Raw genomic sequence first — 18,401 nt, 5'->3', positions numbered from 1 at the left:
CATTTGGAAGTTGACAGAAAAATTTGATACTAGGTATACAATTGTGAGGAAATGAGTTTCAACCTAAATTAGTTTACCCTTTTCCAGGATGTATTCAGTGACATTTATTAGGCCAAATTACCTTTCTTCCCTGAATTGGGTAAAAATAAAAGCCAGAGTTCTTAAAAAATGATAATGCCAACAAAATAAGACAGTTTTATTTCATAAGAATTGATTCTTGTTATTCTAGCTTGCATGGTGTTGAATAAGTGTCCTCTGAGAAGCAATGCTGCTGAGTTTCTAGTTAGATATAACTTTGAGTAAACTTTCCTGAGTGGAACTTAATTGTAGTAATTTGAAGAATTACCAAAATCTGCTAAGTGATTTTTGCAAGTAATGTGACACATCCATTGTGCCATATTTTAATTATACTCTTTGATTTTTTTGTTCTGAGTTTTAAAATTAGGACATATTATTTTGACTCAGTCATTACAAACAAAGTTTAAAACAAAATCCTGACAAATATAGTCTACTGATTTTCCTGACATCATATCTCTAATAACTATATAATACAGGTTTTTTTATTGTTAAATTTTATTTTTATCAAAATATTTCATAAGCAACAGAAGGTAACAAATGGATATATATATGTAACAAATGGATTTAAAATATAGTTGAAAGATGATAATTTAAAGGGAGGAATTATGTTATTTAAAAATTAAAATACATTCGAGTACACATGTTCATGTATTGTCTCTTGCCATTTGGTTAAATATATATATGTATGTATTTTTTGAATTTGTTGTATTGTGATCCAGGATGGTGATGAGTCATCTCCAATTTTAACAAGCTTTGAGATAGTGAAAGTTCCTGACCCTCAGATGTCTATGGTGAGTCACTGTGAAATTTCTAATGAAAGTTCTTTTCTCTAGACTGATTATGACTTACTATCCACATCATACACTTTCTAAAAAGTGTCTCTGTAACTTCACTGGTTATTTAAAAGTGAATCATAAATTCACTTCAGCCATATGGAATCAGATTCAAATGGAATATTTATAAGAAATACTACCTTATCATAAGGCCTGGATAGTGCAGTGTTGGTAAACCATTTTAATTGTTGAAAGAGCTATAGAATGTGATCTTGAAATAGATTTGGAGAAACAAGTATTTGAAAGATTGTCATCATAATAGAAGGAGAATTTATTTATACCATGAGGTAACACATCAATGGATAAAAATTTGAGGGAGATTGATTTTAGTGAAAAATAGGGAAGATTATGGGTAGTTACCTGAACTGTTCAGTTTGGATTATGGTTTCTGGGATGATTTTGGGATACCCTGCTTATGAATTGTTGAGATGATAGCTCTCTCAGTAATAAGAAAGAGGAAGAATTCTTTCTTTGTAGCAGATGTTTGATTTGATGACTTCAGATTTAGAAAGTTCCAGAAAAAAATCCTTTTTAACAGCATAATATAAACTGTGATATTCACACTTAGAATTCATTTACATTACTCTGAACTATTTTATTCTTATTTCATTCATTTCTAATTAGATTAATTACCTTCCTAATCAGAACAAAGTAGATTGAAAGTAGTGCATTGGAAGATGAAAACATGATGATTAGGGTAAATACGACATGTATTTACCTAACTTCAAAGGAAGAAATAGGGGGGAAAAGGGAATAAAAATTTGGAAGAAAAAGATCACTTGGGAATTGTAGAAACAAACATCTTAGTACTTCTCCTGTTCCCAATCCTGGCATAATTTAAAATAGAGTTCAGTTCAGTTCAGTTGCTCAGTCATGTCCGACTCTTTGCGACCCCATGAACTGCAGCACGCCAGGCGTCCCTGTCCATCACCAGCTCCCAGAGTCTACCCAAACCCGTGTCCATGGAGTCAGTGATACCATCCAACCATCTCATCCTCTGTTGTCCCCTTCTCCTCCTGCCCTCAATCTTTCCCAGCATCAGGGTCTTCTCAAATGAGTCAGCTCTTTGCATCAGATGGCCAAAATATTGAAGTTTCAGCTTCAACATCAGTCCCACCAATAAATACCCAGGACTGATTTCCTTTAGGATGGACTGGTTGGAACTCCTTGCAGGCCAAGGGACTCTCAAGAGTCTTCTCCAACACCACAGTTCAAAAGCATCAATTCTTCGGTGCTCAGGTTTCTTTATAGTCCAACTCTCACATCCATACATGACCACTGGAAAAACCATAGCCTTGACTAGATAGATCTTTGTTGACAAAGTAGTGTTTCTTTCCAATATGCTGTCTAGGTTGGTCATAACTTTCCTTCCAAGGAGTAAGTGTCTTTTAATTTCATGGCTGCAATCACCATCTGCAGTGATTTGGGAGCCCAGAAAAATAAAGTCAGCCACTGTTTTAATAGATCTAAAATGGATACTGAGTTTTCATTATAAAATCAAATTGTCTTTTACATTGTAGATATAGGAAACACATGAAGAGTTTCCTTCAAAATGGATGAGTGTATACAAATTTTGTCATATTTGAAACATATTACTTTCATATAACTTGTACCAAAATGTCAGGTAAATGAGAGGTCGGTTTATTTAGTGTATTTTTTTCTAAATAAAATGTTCATCAACAACTACAGGTTTAACATTTTGGATACTGTAATTAAAAAAATCAAAGATGTTAGACCTCTATTAAATTTTTTTAGCTTTAAATGCAATTGAGAAAGGACAAAACAAACCCTTATCTGCTATGTTAAAAAAATTTAATTTGTAGCCTTTAGTATTAACTAAATAGAGGAATATAGCAAACATTGAATACCACCAAGCTGGTTTATCCCTGTATCAGACAATAAAACAGACTGTGTAAGTGTGATACTAGCACATGTACATATACACATAGACTGATAAAACTGTCTAAAAATCCCAGAAATAAATCCAAGTACATAAGGAAATTGATAAAGGTGACTTTTCATCACTGGAGCATAGTGCTAGGGAAGAACCATTTAGAAAAAAATAAAATTCCCATACCATACATTACCTCCCACCATGCATAAGGAAAAACTCCAAATGAATCACGATTTAAATATTATGAAATGGATCCTAACTGGATCCTAACTGTTCATTGGAAGGAATGATGCTAAAGCTGAAACTCCAATACTTTGGCCACCTGATGCAAAGAATTGACTCATTTGAAAAGACCCTGATGCTGGGAAAGATTGAGGGCAGGAGGAGAAGGGGACGACAGAGCATGAAATGGTTGGATGGCATCACCAACTCAGTGGACATGAGTGTGGGTGGACTCCAGGAGTTGGTGATGGACAGGGATACCTGGAGTGCTGTGGTTCATGGGGTTGCAAAGAGTCAGACACGACTGAACAACTGAACTGAACTGGTACTTTACTGTCGGTGTAGGTAGACTTCTAAAGCTGGGTCAAAATCCAGAGGCAACAAAAGAAATGATTGGTAAATTCGACTATGTTAAAAAAAATGTTGCACGACAACAACACTGTAACAAAGTCAAAAGACAGTTGAGAAACTGGGAGAAACTATTTGTGACATACCACAAAGGGCTGTGTATGTAGTATGTCAAAAACTCTTAATACTGGAGAGTAGAGGACCAAAAAGCCAATTGCAAATTAGGAAAAATACAGGAACAGACAATTCATACATGTAAAAATGAATAAAATAAGGTCTCTTTAAGCAAAGACAGTGTGTTCAAAGCTTATGATTTTGGCCATAGATACAATAGTCAAGTGTTTTGGTCATTGTCACTGCCCTAGGCAGTTTGAACGAAGGTGATAGTATGATTATATCACAAAGTTGCTAGTAACTCCTAGGAAAAAGGAGCTTTAGTCTGGGTTGCCAAGGGAAATTTTTGGAGTGAAGGTGACACTTGATTGGCTAGACGATTTAAAACCTTGAATACAATGGGGAGTTAAGACAAGGGCCTGGGATGGCATGCACGTGTGCACCAGTGCCTGGTGAAGCATATGGCAAGCTTGCTTAGCTTTCCCTATCACCACGAGATACAGAGGAGACTACAGTTGTAACAAGAAGAAAATAGCATTATAAACTGGTCTTAAGTAACTATTTGCTTTTTCTGAGTGACTGTTGAAACTGATTATTGGTGAAATTTACATTGTTGGTTAATATTTTTAAATAATTTATAGGAGAATTTAGTTGAGAGCAAACATCACAAACTTGCCCGGAGTTTAAGAAGTGGACCTTCTGACCACGATCTCAAACCTAATGCTGCCACAAGAGATCAGCTAAATGTAAGAGCGTTTTAAAAATATTAATATAAAAATTATTGAGTGGATATTTTGATTGCAGCTCATGTGATAGCACATCACTTGAAAGTGATTGAGATGCAGGTTAATGAATCCTATGTAGTTTCAACAACTTAACGTTTCTGTCGTTTTGTATCATTTTGGGGCTTTCAGGAACTATTAGCCCTAGAGACAGAGCTACAAATAGTATATCTCCTTAGTATAGTATTCTTAGAAACTGACCCTAAGATAACATTGTCTAAGAGAGGTCTTCTGTTGGCTTAACAAGATAATGTGAAGTGAAAGTGAAAGTTGCTCAGTCCAGTGGACTGTCTATGACCCCACAGACTATACAGTCCATGGAATTCTCCAGACCAGAATACTGGAATGGGTGGCCTTTCTCTTCTCCAGGGGACCTTCCCAACCCAGGAATCGAACCCAGGTCTACCCGCATTGCGGGCGGATTCTTTACCAGCTGAGCCACAAGGGAAGCCCAAGAATACTGGAGTGGGTAGCCTATTCCTTCTGCAGCAGATCTTCCTCACCTAGGAATTGAACCAGGGTCTCCTGCATTGCAGGCAGATTCTTCACCAACTGAGCTATCAGGGAAACCCATTAGCAAGAGAAAAGTTTATACTTCTGGTTTTTTGTTTTGATTTTTTTTTTTCCTTTTCTTGTGTGTGTATTGGTGGGGGCTTTTTCCTTCCTCATTTTTATTTTTTTTAAACTTTATACAAATTTAAGGGTTACTTTGCATTTATAGTTATTACAAATTGTTCTCTCTGTTCCCATGTTGTATAGTATATCTTGCAGGCAGTAGTTTGGTAGGGTAAAACTTTTGTTATTTGAGTTTGTTGTATTTTTCATAGAAATAAATTAACTGTAACAACATACTTTTTTTATATGAGGCTTAACTTTTATCTATCTTTTTCTCCCCTTACACTCTTAATGTCCTTTTTGAACTGATAGGTGGGTACAGCAGATTTATGTCTTCCTTAGCTTCATGTACGTTTTCCTTTCTTCTATAGTAATTACAGATATATTTAAATGAATGGAAAATTTTAAATGAAATGGAAATAGATAGCAAGTTTTTTTTTTTAATTTGATAAAGTGGTTCTTTTTTTCTTTGTTTTAGATTATTGTGAGTTATCCACCAACAAAGCAACTTACATATGAAGAACAAGATCTTGTATGGAAGTTTAGATATTATCTTACTAATCAAGAAAAAGTGAGTTTCTCGAATATTTTCACATACCAAATTTATCTGTAAACTTTGTTGCTAATGAGCAAAACTGTCATAGAAATACAGACTAATTGTCAAATTTTTATTAAAATGTTACAGAGCAAAGTATGTTGCTCCATTTCTTAAAAATTATGAAACTATACACCCAAAGACATATGTACCTCTTTGTTGATGTATAGACAGTGTCTAAATGGGTTAAGTCACAGAGATTTGGGTTCCGTTTGCAGCGGTACAACTTACTCTTTCTGGATAAGGTGAAGCAGATTTCTTTGGAAGCTTTGTTTCCTCATTTTACTAATTATGACAGCCCTTCTTCACAGGTGAGAGAATACATATGAGTGACCCGGTTGAGTCCTTAGTGCATAGTAGGTGCAGAGTTAAATGTTGTCTCACTTTTGTCTTCTCTCTTTTCATAGAAGTAAATTAGCTCTGTGACAACATACTTTTTTATACGAAGCTTATATTTTATCTTTCTTTTTGCCTCCTTGAGCCTGGGTGGCTGTCAAAGAACTGTAGAATTCTGGAGATGTGGCTAGTGAGAGAGTATGAGAACTATAATCTGAAATGATGGATTGGTAGAATGGCATCGAGTGTGAGATGAGGGTAGAGAGGGTAGGTCAGAACTAGACAGTGCCTTCCATATTGAAGCTACGGAGTAAATACAGTTTCCTTCTGGGCTCACTGAAATCATTCCTTTCACGTGCACCTCAGCTATCTGGGGCCAGTATCCTATGAGAGAGAGAATTGTGGTGAAGAAGTCAGTACTCGGGGGCTGTCTCAGGTGGCACTAGTGACAAAGAACCCGCCTGCCAATGCAGGAGACATAAGTGATGCACCAAGATATTCTGGAGGAGGGCATGACAACCTGCTCCAGTGTTCTTGCTTGGAGAATCCCATGGACAGGAGCCCGGGGCGGGGCTACAGTTCATAGGATTGCAAAGAGTCTGACACGACTGAAGCAACTTAGCACACACAGTCAGTAGTAGACTTGAGTATAGAGACTTAGTTTTGAGGCTGATTGTTTATTGCTATGTATTTTCATGAAGAAGCTTTTTGATTACTTTAGCATCTTCACATTTAATATGAGTTGATTCAATTATAGTGAACTTTAAGTCTCTTCTAGTTTATGTTGTGTTGTATGCTTAGTCGCTCAGTTGTGTGTGAATCTTTGTGACTCCATGTTCTGTAGCCCGCCAGGCTACTCTGTCCATGGGATTTTTCAGACCAGAGTACTTGAGTGGGTAGCCATTTCCTCCTCCAGGGGATCTGTGTGACCTAGGGATCGAACCTGCGTCTCCTGCACTGTAGGCGGATTCTTTACCACTGAGCCATCAGAGATTAGTCTCACTTCTTCCATGGGAGCCTTGAGGAGCAGCTATAAATACAGGTGAAGCTTCGCTAGGTGGTCCACTCACCTCTTGCTGTGTGGCCTCGTTGCTTACAGGCCACAGACCGGTACTAGTCCATGGCCTGGGGATTGGATAAAAATCCAGTTACAGCTCATTTTAACTCTTCAGCTTTTCTTTTCTATCTTTTATTGATGCCTTGGGAAATTCTTTGTGAATGAACCATACTCATTCTCTTTTACATCTATAATAAGAATGAGAGAGGAATTCTAAATTTGCTGTAGCTTTTGAGTGTTATTCTTTTTATCCCTGCAAGAAAAGGAAGGAATCACCAGCAGAAGCACAGATTTGTGATCTTTGTGTTTTTTAAAAAGATTGAGTTAGTATATGATACTCTACTAAATGAAGAATAACCTTATTCACAGAAATTGAATCTTGAATGCAGCAGTTTTGTCTAAAAATAAATAGCAAGATATTGAATTAAACCTGTTAAAATGTATAGGTTCAAGAATCATAGATTTGCAAAGCAGAACTCCCTTAGATCGAAAAACTTCCAAGGAAAATTGTGTAAACAAGTTGTCACTTCCCCCTGAAATTCAGTTACCTCTAGATATGTGTAAATATGTGACAGATTGCATTTAACTAGTTGATTTCAAGTTTTTAAATGGTAGGTGATGAAACTTCAATTCTCAGGATGTATTGTAGAGTTCTTATGATCACTACAGTAAGGTGAATACTGTTTTTTACTATTTGGAAGCACTTTTCAGAAAACCAAATATATATTGTTCTTGAAATGACCAAAGGAATTATTCACATAGCCACATTTGTATCTTTGTAATAATTTAAAATGGGTTTTATAGAAAATAAATACTTCTCTACCACTGTCCCTTAATTTATTTATAAAAGAAATTTGCTCAATGCCAGTTTCTCAGGAACTATGATTTAGGTTATTTGACATTTGTGCCCTAAAGGCTGTAAAGATTTCCTAGCGAAAAAGCAGTGCTCAGGAAACAAGTTAGTGGAAATTGGTTCTTACAAAGTTATACTTCTTATTTATTTTTTAATTAAATTTGTTCTTTCCACCTATTTTTTCCTAAATGACCTGCCTTAAGTATTTCAGATAAAAGCCCTCTAGTCTAGACTTAACGTTGCACCTGAAAAGTTCACAGTAATAAGTTTGTCCAATAAAAGCAGTTAAATTTATGAAGTAGTTTTAAATTTATGGTCCGTAGCATGTACAAAGTGACTCATTTTTGTGGAACCAAAAGTGTGAATATTATAACTTTGTAAATTCAGCTTTTAACATGGTAAATGTCCTTTCTTCTTGTGGAAATGTTAATTAAAGGTAACCATCATTTTACTATCTTTCTGTTATGCTTAGGGAACAAAACAGTAGGAATAGTCATATGGTGAAGGTGATGGTGATGCACACGGACCGCACTGACGAGGCTGCTTCTGAGACAGTGACGTCAGGACGGTAGTCGTACTTGTGACTCCTGGCAAGGAGCTGATGGCATACCATAGCAGAAACGAATTCAGTTCAGCACACAGTTGGTATCAACTCTTGGCCTAGTGTTATTTAAGGCTTTGGGCTTTGAGATACTATGTCACTGTAAATTTCATATAAATTAAAATTGTTTGGGTGTGCCTGCTAAGTCGCTTCGGTTATATCTGATTCCTTGCGACCCTATGGACTGGAGCCCACCAGGCTTCTTTGTGAGGTTCTCTAGGCAAGAACACTGGAGTGGGTTGCCGTGTTCTTCTCTAGGGATCTCTGCCTGGCCCAGTTTGTCTGGGGGAAAAGATAATTATGGATAACCAAAATGGAGAAGTATAGGATAGTAACTGATAAAGGGTCACTGTCTCATTAGTTAATAGTTAGGTAATTACTAGAATAGTGATGTGAAGGAGAACAAGATTAATGTGCTGTGATATGAGGGAGGTTTTACAGAAGTAAGATTGGTCCTAAAGTTTGAACAAACTTTGGTGGTCATTCTTATTTGATGATCATGTTTCATGGGAAAGAAAAGCATGAGTAAGGCAGAGTATTAAGTTTGGGAGATAGAAATGTTTGTATGAAATGTTCTTTAAATAGAAAAGATGGAGTCAGATTGTAGTGAGCCTTGAATTCTATGATTCAAAGTTGGATATCACTCACAAAAGGAAACCTGTAAAGCCAAGAATGTGTCTTAACAAGTGATGTTTTAAGGAAGACAAACCAGGAGGATTGCAGCAGAGGTGACAGTGAAGAAAGACATAATTAGGAGGTTCATGTATGGATTTTGAGAGCTGTATTGGAGGGCAGAGGAAGGAGAGGAAAATGTATAAAATTACTTGGAGGCGATGGCCAAGAATTTGTCCTGAGCACCTGAAATAAATATGGCAAGTGGAAGGATCAGGATAAGGAGATATTTTGGTTTTGAATGTTCTGAATTTAAAATATTAAAATAGCTGTGATATGGTGATACAATAAAAAATAATATGTTTAGTCTTCATCTCTGGTTACTGAGTTTCGAAAACCCTAGGAATTTCATGAGTGGTAAGAATGAGAAGAGCATCTTTTGTTTTTCAAAATAAGGCCTTTTCAACTGTACCTGTATTTATGCTAATGAGGTGACTCTTGGAGATGGGCTCATTGCCAAAAGAGCTGCAGTTTTGATTAGAGGGTTGGAACTTTCAGCTCTACCTTTGACCTCTGGAAGTGGGGGAGCAAGGATAGGGGATTGGAGAGAGGCTGGGAATTGAGCTAGAACCCAAGAATAGTTAATGATTTAATCAGTTTGCCTGTGTAATGGAATCTCTGAAAACCTGTAACAGTGGAGTTCATAGAGCTTCTGGGTTTGTGAATGCATCCATATGCCAGGAGGTTGCATCCCTAACTATGGGGACAGATGAAGCTCCCGTGCTTGGGACCCTTCCGGACCTCACCTAATGTGTTTCTTCACCTGGCTATTCATTTATATATTTTATAATAAACCAGCAATAATAAGTAAACTAGTACTCTAAGTTCTTTGAGTCATTATAGCAATTACTGAGCCTGAGGAAAGTTAGTTGTGGGAACCCCCAATATGTGTCCATATTGGACTGATTTCTGGGTACCTGAGGACCCAGTGTTTGCTCTTAGCATCTGAGATGGGAAGCAGTCTTGCACTGAGTTCTGCACTGAGTATCAGATTTCAGTTAAGTTGCAGGATACTCAGTGTCTGCAGAGAATTAGGGTGTCAGAAGTGTCTTGAGTAGAACAGGTTTTCCTGTTCTACATTTTGGAAATGCAGAAATTTCCAAAAATTGGGTTGGTAGAAGTTAATATTAGAAATATGTATGATAAATAGTGTTTTCAGCTCTGAAGTGTGATCGTGATTCTAAAAGTAGGAGGTAACAGTGAGGTGACTCTAAGTTCAGAAAGGAGGTTAACAAAATATTTATTGCTATTAATATAAAACATGATAATACATGTGATAATGTTAACATTTGACAGTAACATCAGAAGCACTTGTCAACTATTTATTATGTATGTATTCTGTTTTAAACATCTGTATCATTAACTTATTTAATATTTACATAAACTTATGAGATAGAGCACTTAAAAGTTAAATAATGTGCTCCATGTGACTCAGTAATTATTGATAGAGCTGGAAACTAAGATTTGAAACCAAACACCTTTCCTCTAAAACCTATACAGTTATCTGTGGAAGCCCTAGGTATAAAATTGCATTTGAATCCTCTATCTTTGTTTTATATAGATCTATAAAGCATCTTTAAAGCACCTGAAATAAAGTATCATCATTACTATTTCTGACTTCACATTCTTATACTTCCTTTCTTTCTCATTCCTCTTCTTATTTCCACCTTCATTCTATTATATCCTTGTTTACCTTTGTCACATTTAGCATTATCAGGTTGTGAAATCTTTGTACAGTCCCTGGCAGCAGTATACTCCATAAATCTTACTAATAAATCTATAAATCTGAGAATCTGAGGGTTAGATTGTTTCAGTTACTGAATTGAGTACATCAGCTTGCTACAAGATTTGCTTATAGTAAGTACATACTGGCACATTTTCCTTAAGACTGCTGATATACTGTGAAGTGGAAAAGCTTTCACTGTAGTTATTTAGGAAGTATTGCTTTATTTCCACATTAAATCTAGAAATACATTTAAGAAGTAAAAAATAAATGCATAGAATAAGGAGGGCCGTCCATGTGCTTTTATGGAAAGAGAGCACTTAAATGACGTGCAGGAGGTACAGAAGAAATGGCTAGCTATCCTTGGGGAATGGAAATTCCAGTTGTAGACATAAGAATGTCCAGAAAAGCATTTGGTAGTTAGAAGAGAGTAATTTAATTGAAGAATGTAAAATTAAGCAGCTACTGAGAGAAGAGCTGAAAGTTGCTGAAAACTTCCTGGAAAAGTTGATATTTTGGCAAGTTGGCCTTAAAGAAGATGACACTACTATTTTGACAAAGAGCATAAGAAAGGAAGGAACTCCCTGTAGATAGGAGTTAGACTGTTATATATAAAATAGGTTAGCTTGATTGAAGCATAGAGGGGCAATGAGAGCTTATTGAGAATTAAAGGTTTGGATTATGGTAAGAGGTATAAAGGAATATTTCGAAAAAGAAGCCAAGGTTTTAAAAAAAAATGGCTTCACTGTCTGTAAATACAATGAGTACGTTGGAAATTAATCACTGGAATTTCTTAGGTAAATATCAAGTCTCTTTTTGTCAGATATTATACAGTAAATTTGTGCTATTAGTGGGAGGTTGTGCTAATAAATCACTTCCAACTTGAATATCTGACAGTTTGTGAAATGATTAGAAGAGAAACCCTTAGCTTGAAGGCTGTGCCAAACTCTAGATGTGTGGCATAGTGAGAGTCAGTCTGAGGGGAACAGTGGGAAATATCACCAGGAAATAATCGAAGAGAATTAGGAATGGATTTGAGACAGGAAGAAAGGAGGCAGGGCACAACCATTAAAAGAATGAAGCAGCCGTTAAGAACAGGATTCACAAAAACTGATTGGAACCTAAATAGGCCCAAGGTGGCAGAAAATTTGACTTCCAGGAGACCTTGAGCCTCATTTGTACTCACTGTAATACATTAGCTAAATAACACACCCTCTGATGCCATGACATTTCTGAGGCCAACCATAAAAGGCCACAAAGTCAGTGGTGCCCCAGTTCTGGAAATCTCTGCCCTTTCCTCAAAATAGTTTGAATCATCTTCCCTCTTGTTAGCCTGTGAAATTACCTAGGCCATAAAAACTAACCACCCCCGTATTTCAGGGTCACTTGTGCCTTCTGAGACAGCCCACACTTTGTCTATGGAGTGGGTATCTCTCTACATAAATCTGCTTTCACTTTACTGTGGCTGGTTCTTGAATTCTTTCCTGTGTGAAGCCAAGGACCTTCACTAGGCAGCCAGTCCTAAGGACTCATTTGAGACCTGGAAAATGACCCTTCACTTGTGCCCCCTTTTTTTCCTAAAAATTTAGGGGATAAGTGTTGGTAGAGTAATGGCTCCCAGGGGCTTGGGCTAGCTAATTAGTAGATAGTAGTTCCTTAATGGTAAGGAGAAACCATCTGGTAAAACATGCATGGGTTGAGAGTCAATGGATTTAGATTCTAAGTCTAGCCTGTCTGATATTTTGAGATGATGGGCAAGTGACTTCACTCAGATTATACAAATTTGAGCACTCCATAGTGCTTTTATCCCATAATTTAGTTAAGTCAAGAATAAGTTCAGTTCAGTTCAGTTTAGTTCAGTCACTCAGTCGTGTCCAACTCTTTGTGACCCCATGGACTGCAGCACGCCAGACATCCCTGTCCATCACCAGCTCAAAGAGCTTGCTTAAACTCATGTCCATTGAGTCAGTGATGCCATCCAACCATCTCATCCTCTGTCATCCCCTTCTCCTCCCACCTTCAATCTTTCCCAACATCAGGGTCTTTTTATTGGAACTTCAGCTTTCAGCATCATTCCTTCTAATGAATATTCAGGACTGATTTCCTTTAGGGTTGACTGGTTGGATCTCCTTGCAGTCCAAGGGACTCTCAAGAGTCTTCTCCAGGACCACAATTCAAGAGCATTAAGTCTTCGGTGCTCAGCTTTCTAAATGGTCCAGCTCCCACATCCGTACATGACTACTGGAAAATCCATAACTTTTACGAGATGGACCTTAGTTGGCAAAGTAATGTCTCTGCTTTTTAATATGCTTTCTAGGTTTGTCATAGCTTTCTTTCCAAGGAGCAGCCGTCTTTTAATTTCATGGCTGCAGTCACCAACTGTAGTGATTTTGGAGCCCAAGAAAACGAAGTCTGTCACTGTTTCCATTGTTTCCCCTTCTATTTGCCATGAAGTGATGGGACTGGATGCCATGGTCTTAGTTTTTTTAAGCCAGCCTTTTCACTCTCCTGTTTCACTTTCATCAAGAGGCTCTTTAGTTCCTCTTCACTTTCTGCCATAAGGGTGGTGTCATCTGCATATGTGCGGTTATTGATATTTCTCCTGGCAGTCTTGATTCTAGCTTATGCTTCATCCACCCCAGCATTTTGCATGATGCACTCCACATATAAGTTAAATAACAATAAGTTAGGGAATGGGAATGAAGATTAATTTTGTGTCATACTAATAAGTAATTGTGTTTTATTATTCAAGGGAACATTTTTTTGGAGAACTTGGTTAGTTTACTAATGAAAATGTTTTTAGTTGAGCGGAGCAAGAATTTAAAATTTTAAAGTTATCTTTGTTCAAGAGATGAATTCATAGAAAAAGAAGAAAATGTCTGGATATCAGCCAGCAAAGTGTTAGTAGGGAGATCTGGCAATAGGGATTGCTTTTTTTTTTATGTTTTGTACCTGTTTTATGAAAAACAGGTACAAACCTTTCTTTAAAAAGCATTTATTGTTATGCAGCCATGAATCATATGCTCCAAGGTAGCTTCCTCACCTGACAGTCTTAAGAATTGGCTACCTTTCTAAAGAAGGGAGATTCCAGAAAGATTCTACACACAGCCAGCTGAATCATAGAATGAATATACAGAAACCAATGCTCCTGTGTGTTTATCTATTTTTATACTTGTTTCTGTAGAGGTTTTTTTTTTTTTTTAATTGTCTCTCTTTTTCTGTAGTTACTTCTCTCTGTAAGAGAGACATACATATTCAGCTTCGTTTGAGTCATCCTATGTGAGTATCTAGGGAAACCATTGACTCTAGGATGTGTTCTTTTCTTTCTTTTTTTTCTTTTCTTATAATTGTACCTTGAATGGGGTTCTACTCTTTTTGGCCCTGGACTCTTTCATTCTTTGGTTGCAATGTTTTATGTCTCACGTGTTGATATTGTAAAATGAAGTTTTTCTCTTAAGGCATTTCAGGCTTCATGAGACATGTCTCAACGATTTCCTTGTGTTGAGTCTTGCAGTATTTTAAAATAGTGAAAGCATAATGAAGAAAAGTTGAAGAAAATTTAAAGCTTCATAGTGCTTTGTAGTGCTCTGAAAAAAAAAAAAAAGTTACAAGAAACATGCATTTCCCACCCCCTCACTCTACCCTCACCCCTTGGTCCTGCATTTTTTTTCTCAGGTTGTGTGTTTAGTGTTTATGTGAGGAGTCTGTCGTTGACTTTGTGACTCTGCCGTCAGGTCCAGGTTGAGCTCTGCCTCGTCATCCTTGATTCTCCCTTTCCCAGAATAAGATACTTCTAATTTTCAAACCTTTTCTGATTTTAGGCTTTGACCAAGTTCTTGAAATGTGTTAATTGGGATCTACCTCAGGAGGCCAAACAGGCACTGGAACTTCTGGGCAGGTGGAAGCCCATGGATGTGGAGGATTCCTTGGAGCTGTTGTCCTCTCAGTACACGAACCCAACAGTGAGGCGCTACGCTGTGGCCCGGTTACGGCAGGCGGACGACGAGGTGCCGTAGTGTTCACTGCTCCTCTGCAACTGGGTGCATTTTAAACTGGGACCTGTGTGTGTGTGTGAGAAAGAGAGAGAGAGGGAAAGTTTGACAAGGGAAGAGGATATACTATGTGTGTTTTTAGAAGCAAAATTAAAATATTTCTCTAGGGGCTCTTCTGTGAAATGAAAATTGACTTCCTGATCTGTTTATGATGGGACAGCCTCCCCCAGGGCATTGACCTGGCAGCAGAGCTTGTATTGCTCTGCCTGGAAAAAGGAATTCCAGTGAAAAATGGTTTAATGCAGTACCAGCTAGGGAATAATTCAGATCCCCTCTATCAGTCAGTCTACAACAAGCCACATTTAATAGTAGTTTTGAAAAGCCTTTGGGGCCTTTAAAGCATAGAGATGCATGGTCATCTTACTCTTTTTCAGACTCCTCCTTTAAACTTTAAGCTACTACAATTGTGTGTGTAAGTAAATGTTTTTAAAGGTGGTTTTGAATCCTCTGCAAGAAGAAGACTACAAGCTTTATAGTGGCTGTTTATATACATATGAGGCCACCTGGGAAGGTTGGAAACTGTATTGACCCAAAACATTGCTAGATGTTGAATTTTAGTAATTCCTAATCAGGTAGATGAATTCACTAATTTTTTTATAACTTACTAATTTTTATAGAGGAAATGTGTTCTCATACTTAGCCTGCAAGGCTTATGGAACATAAGATGACTCTTCTTAAGCCTCAATATATGTATAGGAGTGTTCATCATGATTTTGAACTCCTAGTGGTATCTGAATTTCAAGAAGCAGAATGCCACATTTATTAAAGTTGATAGTTGTATATGTATCTAATTACAGTAAAATTTAAGCACTAAAGAAAGTAGTACTGTGACTGTTCATGCGTAATTTACCTATCTTCAGAGTTGCCAACTCATAGACAATTTTGTTTTCATCTCTAATGCCAGTTATTCTCTCCTCCCCATTCCTTACATTCCACTAGATTATTCTGAGGCAATTCTCAGATATTGTATAATTTTTTTGGACTAGGATGTTTTTCACTCTCCTATCAAACAGCAGTTCCTAGCATTGTGATTCAGCATATTATCTTCTTTATTGTTTTTTTTTTTTTTTTTTACTATAGCACAAGTAAAAATAAATTATTGCAATATTTATTTAAAATGAAGTATTTATTTTGAAATTCACTAGAAATTTCACTTTAGTCATTAAGTCTTTATCTGTATTTGACATGAGTCAGGATTTAGATAAATGTCTTGGGTTGTAGTCAGTACAGCCCTCCTCAACATGGGTTCAGAGTTTAAATAGAAATATTATAAATCATCATTTTTGGTTGTCTGACTGGTGCTGCTGCTGCTAATTCGCTTCAGTCATGTCCGTCTCTGTGCGACCCCATAGACGGAAGCCCACCAGGTTCCCCCGCCCCTGGGATTCTCCAGGCAAGAACACTGGATTGGGTTGCCATTTCCTTCTCCAATGCGTGAAAGTAAAAAGTGAAAAGGAAGTCGCTCAGTTGTGTCCGACTACATTCCCTTATAAACTTAGAGGTTAAACATTTAATTGTCTCTGGAATTAATAGTATTAGTGCAAGTACTGAACTATTTATAGATTTTTTATAATTTTTGTTATGAGATAAAGAATGATGATAGAAATATTGCATGTATCCCAAACCGCAAAATATGGTTGTTAATTTGGGAGTGTTTTTTGAGGTTTTAGAGATGATAGATAGTGAGATGGTAGCTATCTCTTGATTTCCCTTTCTCTGAACTTGGTTCAATAATGAATTTTGTATACTCAGCTTAAAAAAAAATTTTAATTTAGTTTCTACTGATTCTTCAAATGTACATTAAGATTTGAATTTTGGATTTTATCTGACTCTATGTACCCATATGTCTTTGGGAACATGTGTTATTCTCACCTCAGTTTCCTATCCAAAAAAAATGTAAAAAATAGTGATAGTAGCTATTTATATCACTTAATAGTTATGAAGAAAAAATTACATGGGAAAAATTTTGAAAACTATACTTATACATAATATGCTGAAAGATTATAAATTTATATCAATTTTATACTAAAATCATTCATGTTGTACCTTTCTTTTCTAATTGGTATAAAATGTCTCTCTGCTTTTGCATTATCTGTGGCTGCTGCTGCTGCTAAGTCACGTCAGTCGTGTCCGACTCTGTGCGACCCCATAGACGGCAGCCCAACAGGCTCCTCTGTCCCTGGGATTGTCCAGGCAAGAATACTGGAGTGGGTTGCCATTTCCTTCTCCAATTATTATCTGTGGAGTAGTATGGTATTCATGGTTATGAACTTCAAATGTTTTTTAGTATTTCAAGTGAAAGTCACACAGTCATGTGTGACTCTTTGTGACCCCGTGGACTGTAGCCTGCCAGGCTCCTCTGTCCATAGAATTCTCCAGGCAAGAATATTGGAGTGGGTAGCCATTGCCTTCTCCAGGGGATCTTCCCAACCCAGGGATTGAACACAAGATCTCCCACATTGCAGGCAGATTCTTTACCATAGTGAGCCCTTAATGTAGTCCTTTAATATAATATAATCATGTAAACACAGCATCACATCAAAGGTCACTTTGTCTAAACATCTACATCTTGGACAATTGAAAAACTTGAATGAAAATTACTGCACTTTATATTTGGACAGTAATTCGTTCAGGATGCCATAGTCCCTCTAGTACTCAAGCCTGTATGTGTGTTACTTCATTTTCCTAGTGAGGTCTTCCTGCTGTTCATCCTTCAAGGAGTAGCACAGACCTCAATATCTCTGAGAAACTTCTCTTAACCACTGAAGGAAGCAGATGACATTTTGGTTTCTTTTCTGCTCCCACAGCATTTGGTTTGTTCCTTTATTGTTATTATATTATCATGTTTTTTTTTTTTTTTTTTTCTGATTTGCTTTCCTTTTAAATTATAAATGAAATAGTAACATTGAAGCTCCTTTAACAATTCCACTTTTCCAGCCATTTTTTATCCCCTGAAAAATAGTCACTCATATCTTTTCATATATTCTGTATGCAAATTGCAAGCATATATATGCATGTATGGTTTATATGATGAAAAGTGAAAGTCGCTCAGTTGTGTCTGACTCTTTGTGACCCCATGAACTGTAGCCCGCCAGGCTTTTCTGTCCATGGAGTTCTCTAGACAAGAACACTGGAGTGGGTTGCGTTTCCCTTCTCCAGGGGATCTTCCCGACCCAGGAATCAAACCCAGGTCTTCCTGGGTTTGATTCCTGCCTGGAATACCAGGCAAATTTTTACCATCTGAGCCACCAAGACATCTCTTAAAATTAAGGTAAATAGGAGTATCCTATCCATGTTTTTAAAAGCATGCCTTATTAACTGAACAGTATAATCTTGGACATTTTCTCATATTCAACAAATACAATAACTGGTGTCTGTAAAGTCTGGAAACACAGGCAAATGAATATCAAGGCAAATGATGTCAAAGGTACATCTAATCTGTAGAAAAACACTGTGGTTTTAGACTTTATGGATACCTATAGATCTACCTTTTTCTTTTAAAACAGCAGCATAATATTTTACTGCACATTTATTTTATAACTTATTTTACCAGTCAGCCTCTTGTGGTAAGCAATTGTTTTATTTCTAATCTTTTGCTGTAACTGTATTAGTGAACAGAGTTTTGT

General features: G+C 36.9%; 1 protein-coding gene across 1 annotated transcript in view; it reads left to right on the top strand.

The window, feature by feature from the left end:
* PIK3C3 (phosphatidylinositol 3-kinase catalytic subunit type 3) overlaps positions 1–18,401 on the top strand; it is a 164,464-nt gene that overhangs the window by 59,058 nt on the left and 87,005 nt on the right. Inside the window, 4 exon segments of the mRNA NM_001099067.1 lie at positions 798–869; positions 4,131–4,235; positions 5,365–5,457; positions 14,545–14,730. Coding sequence (NP_001092537.1) covers positions 798–869; positions 4,131–4,235; positions 5,365–5,457; positions 14,545–14,730 — 456 coding nt within the window.

Source organism: Bos taurus, chromosome 24 (genome assembly GCF_002263795.3).
Source record: "Bos taurus isolate L1 Dominette 01449 registration number 42190680 breed Hereford chromosome 24, ARS-UCD2.0, whole genome shotgun sequence".
In the NCBI taxonomy this organism is placed as follows: domain Eukaryota; kingdom Metazoa; phylum Chordata; class Mammalia; order Artiodactyla; family Bovidae; genus Bos; species Bos taurus.
This window is presented reverse-complemented; position numbering and strand designations above follow the sequence as displayed.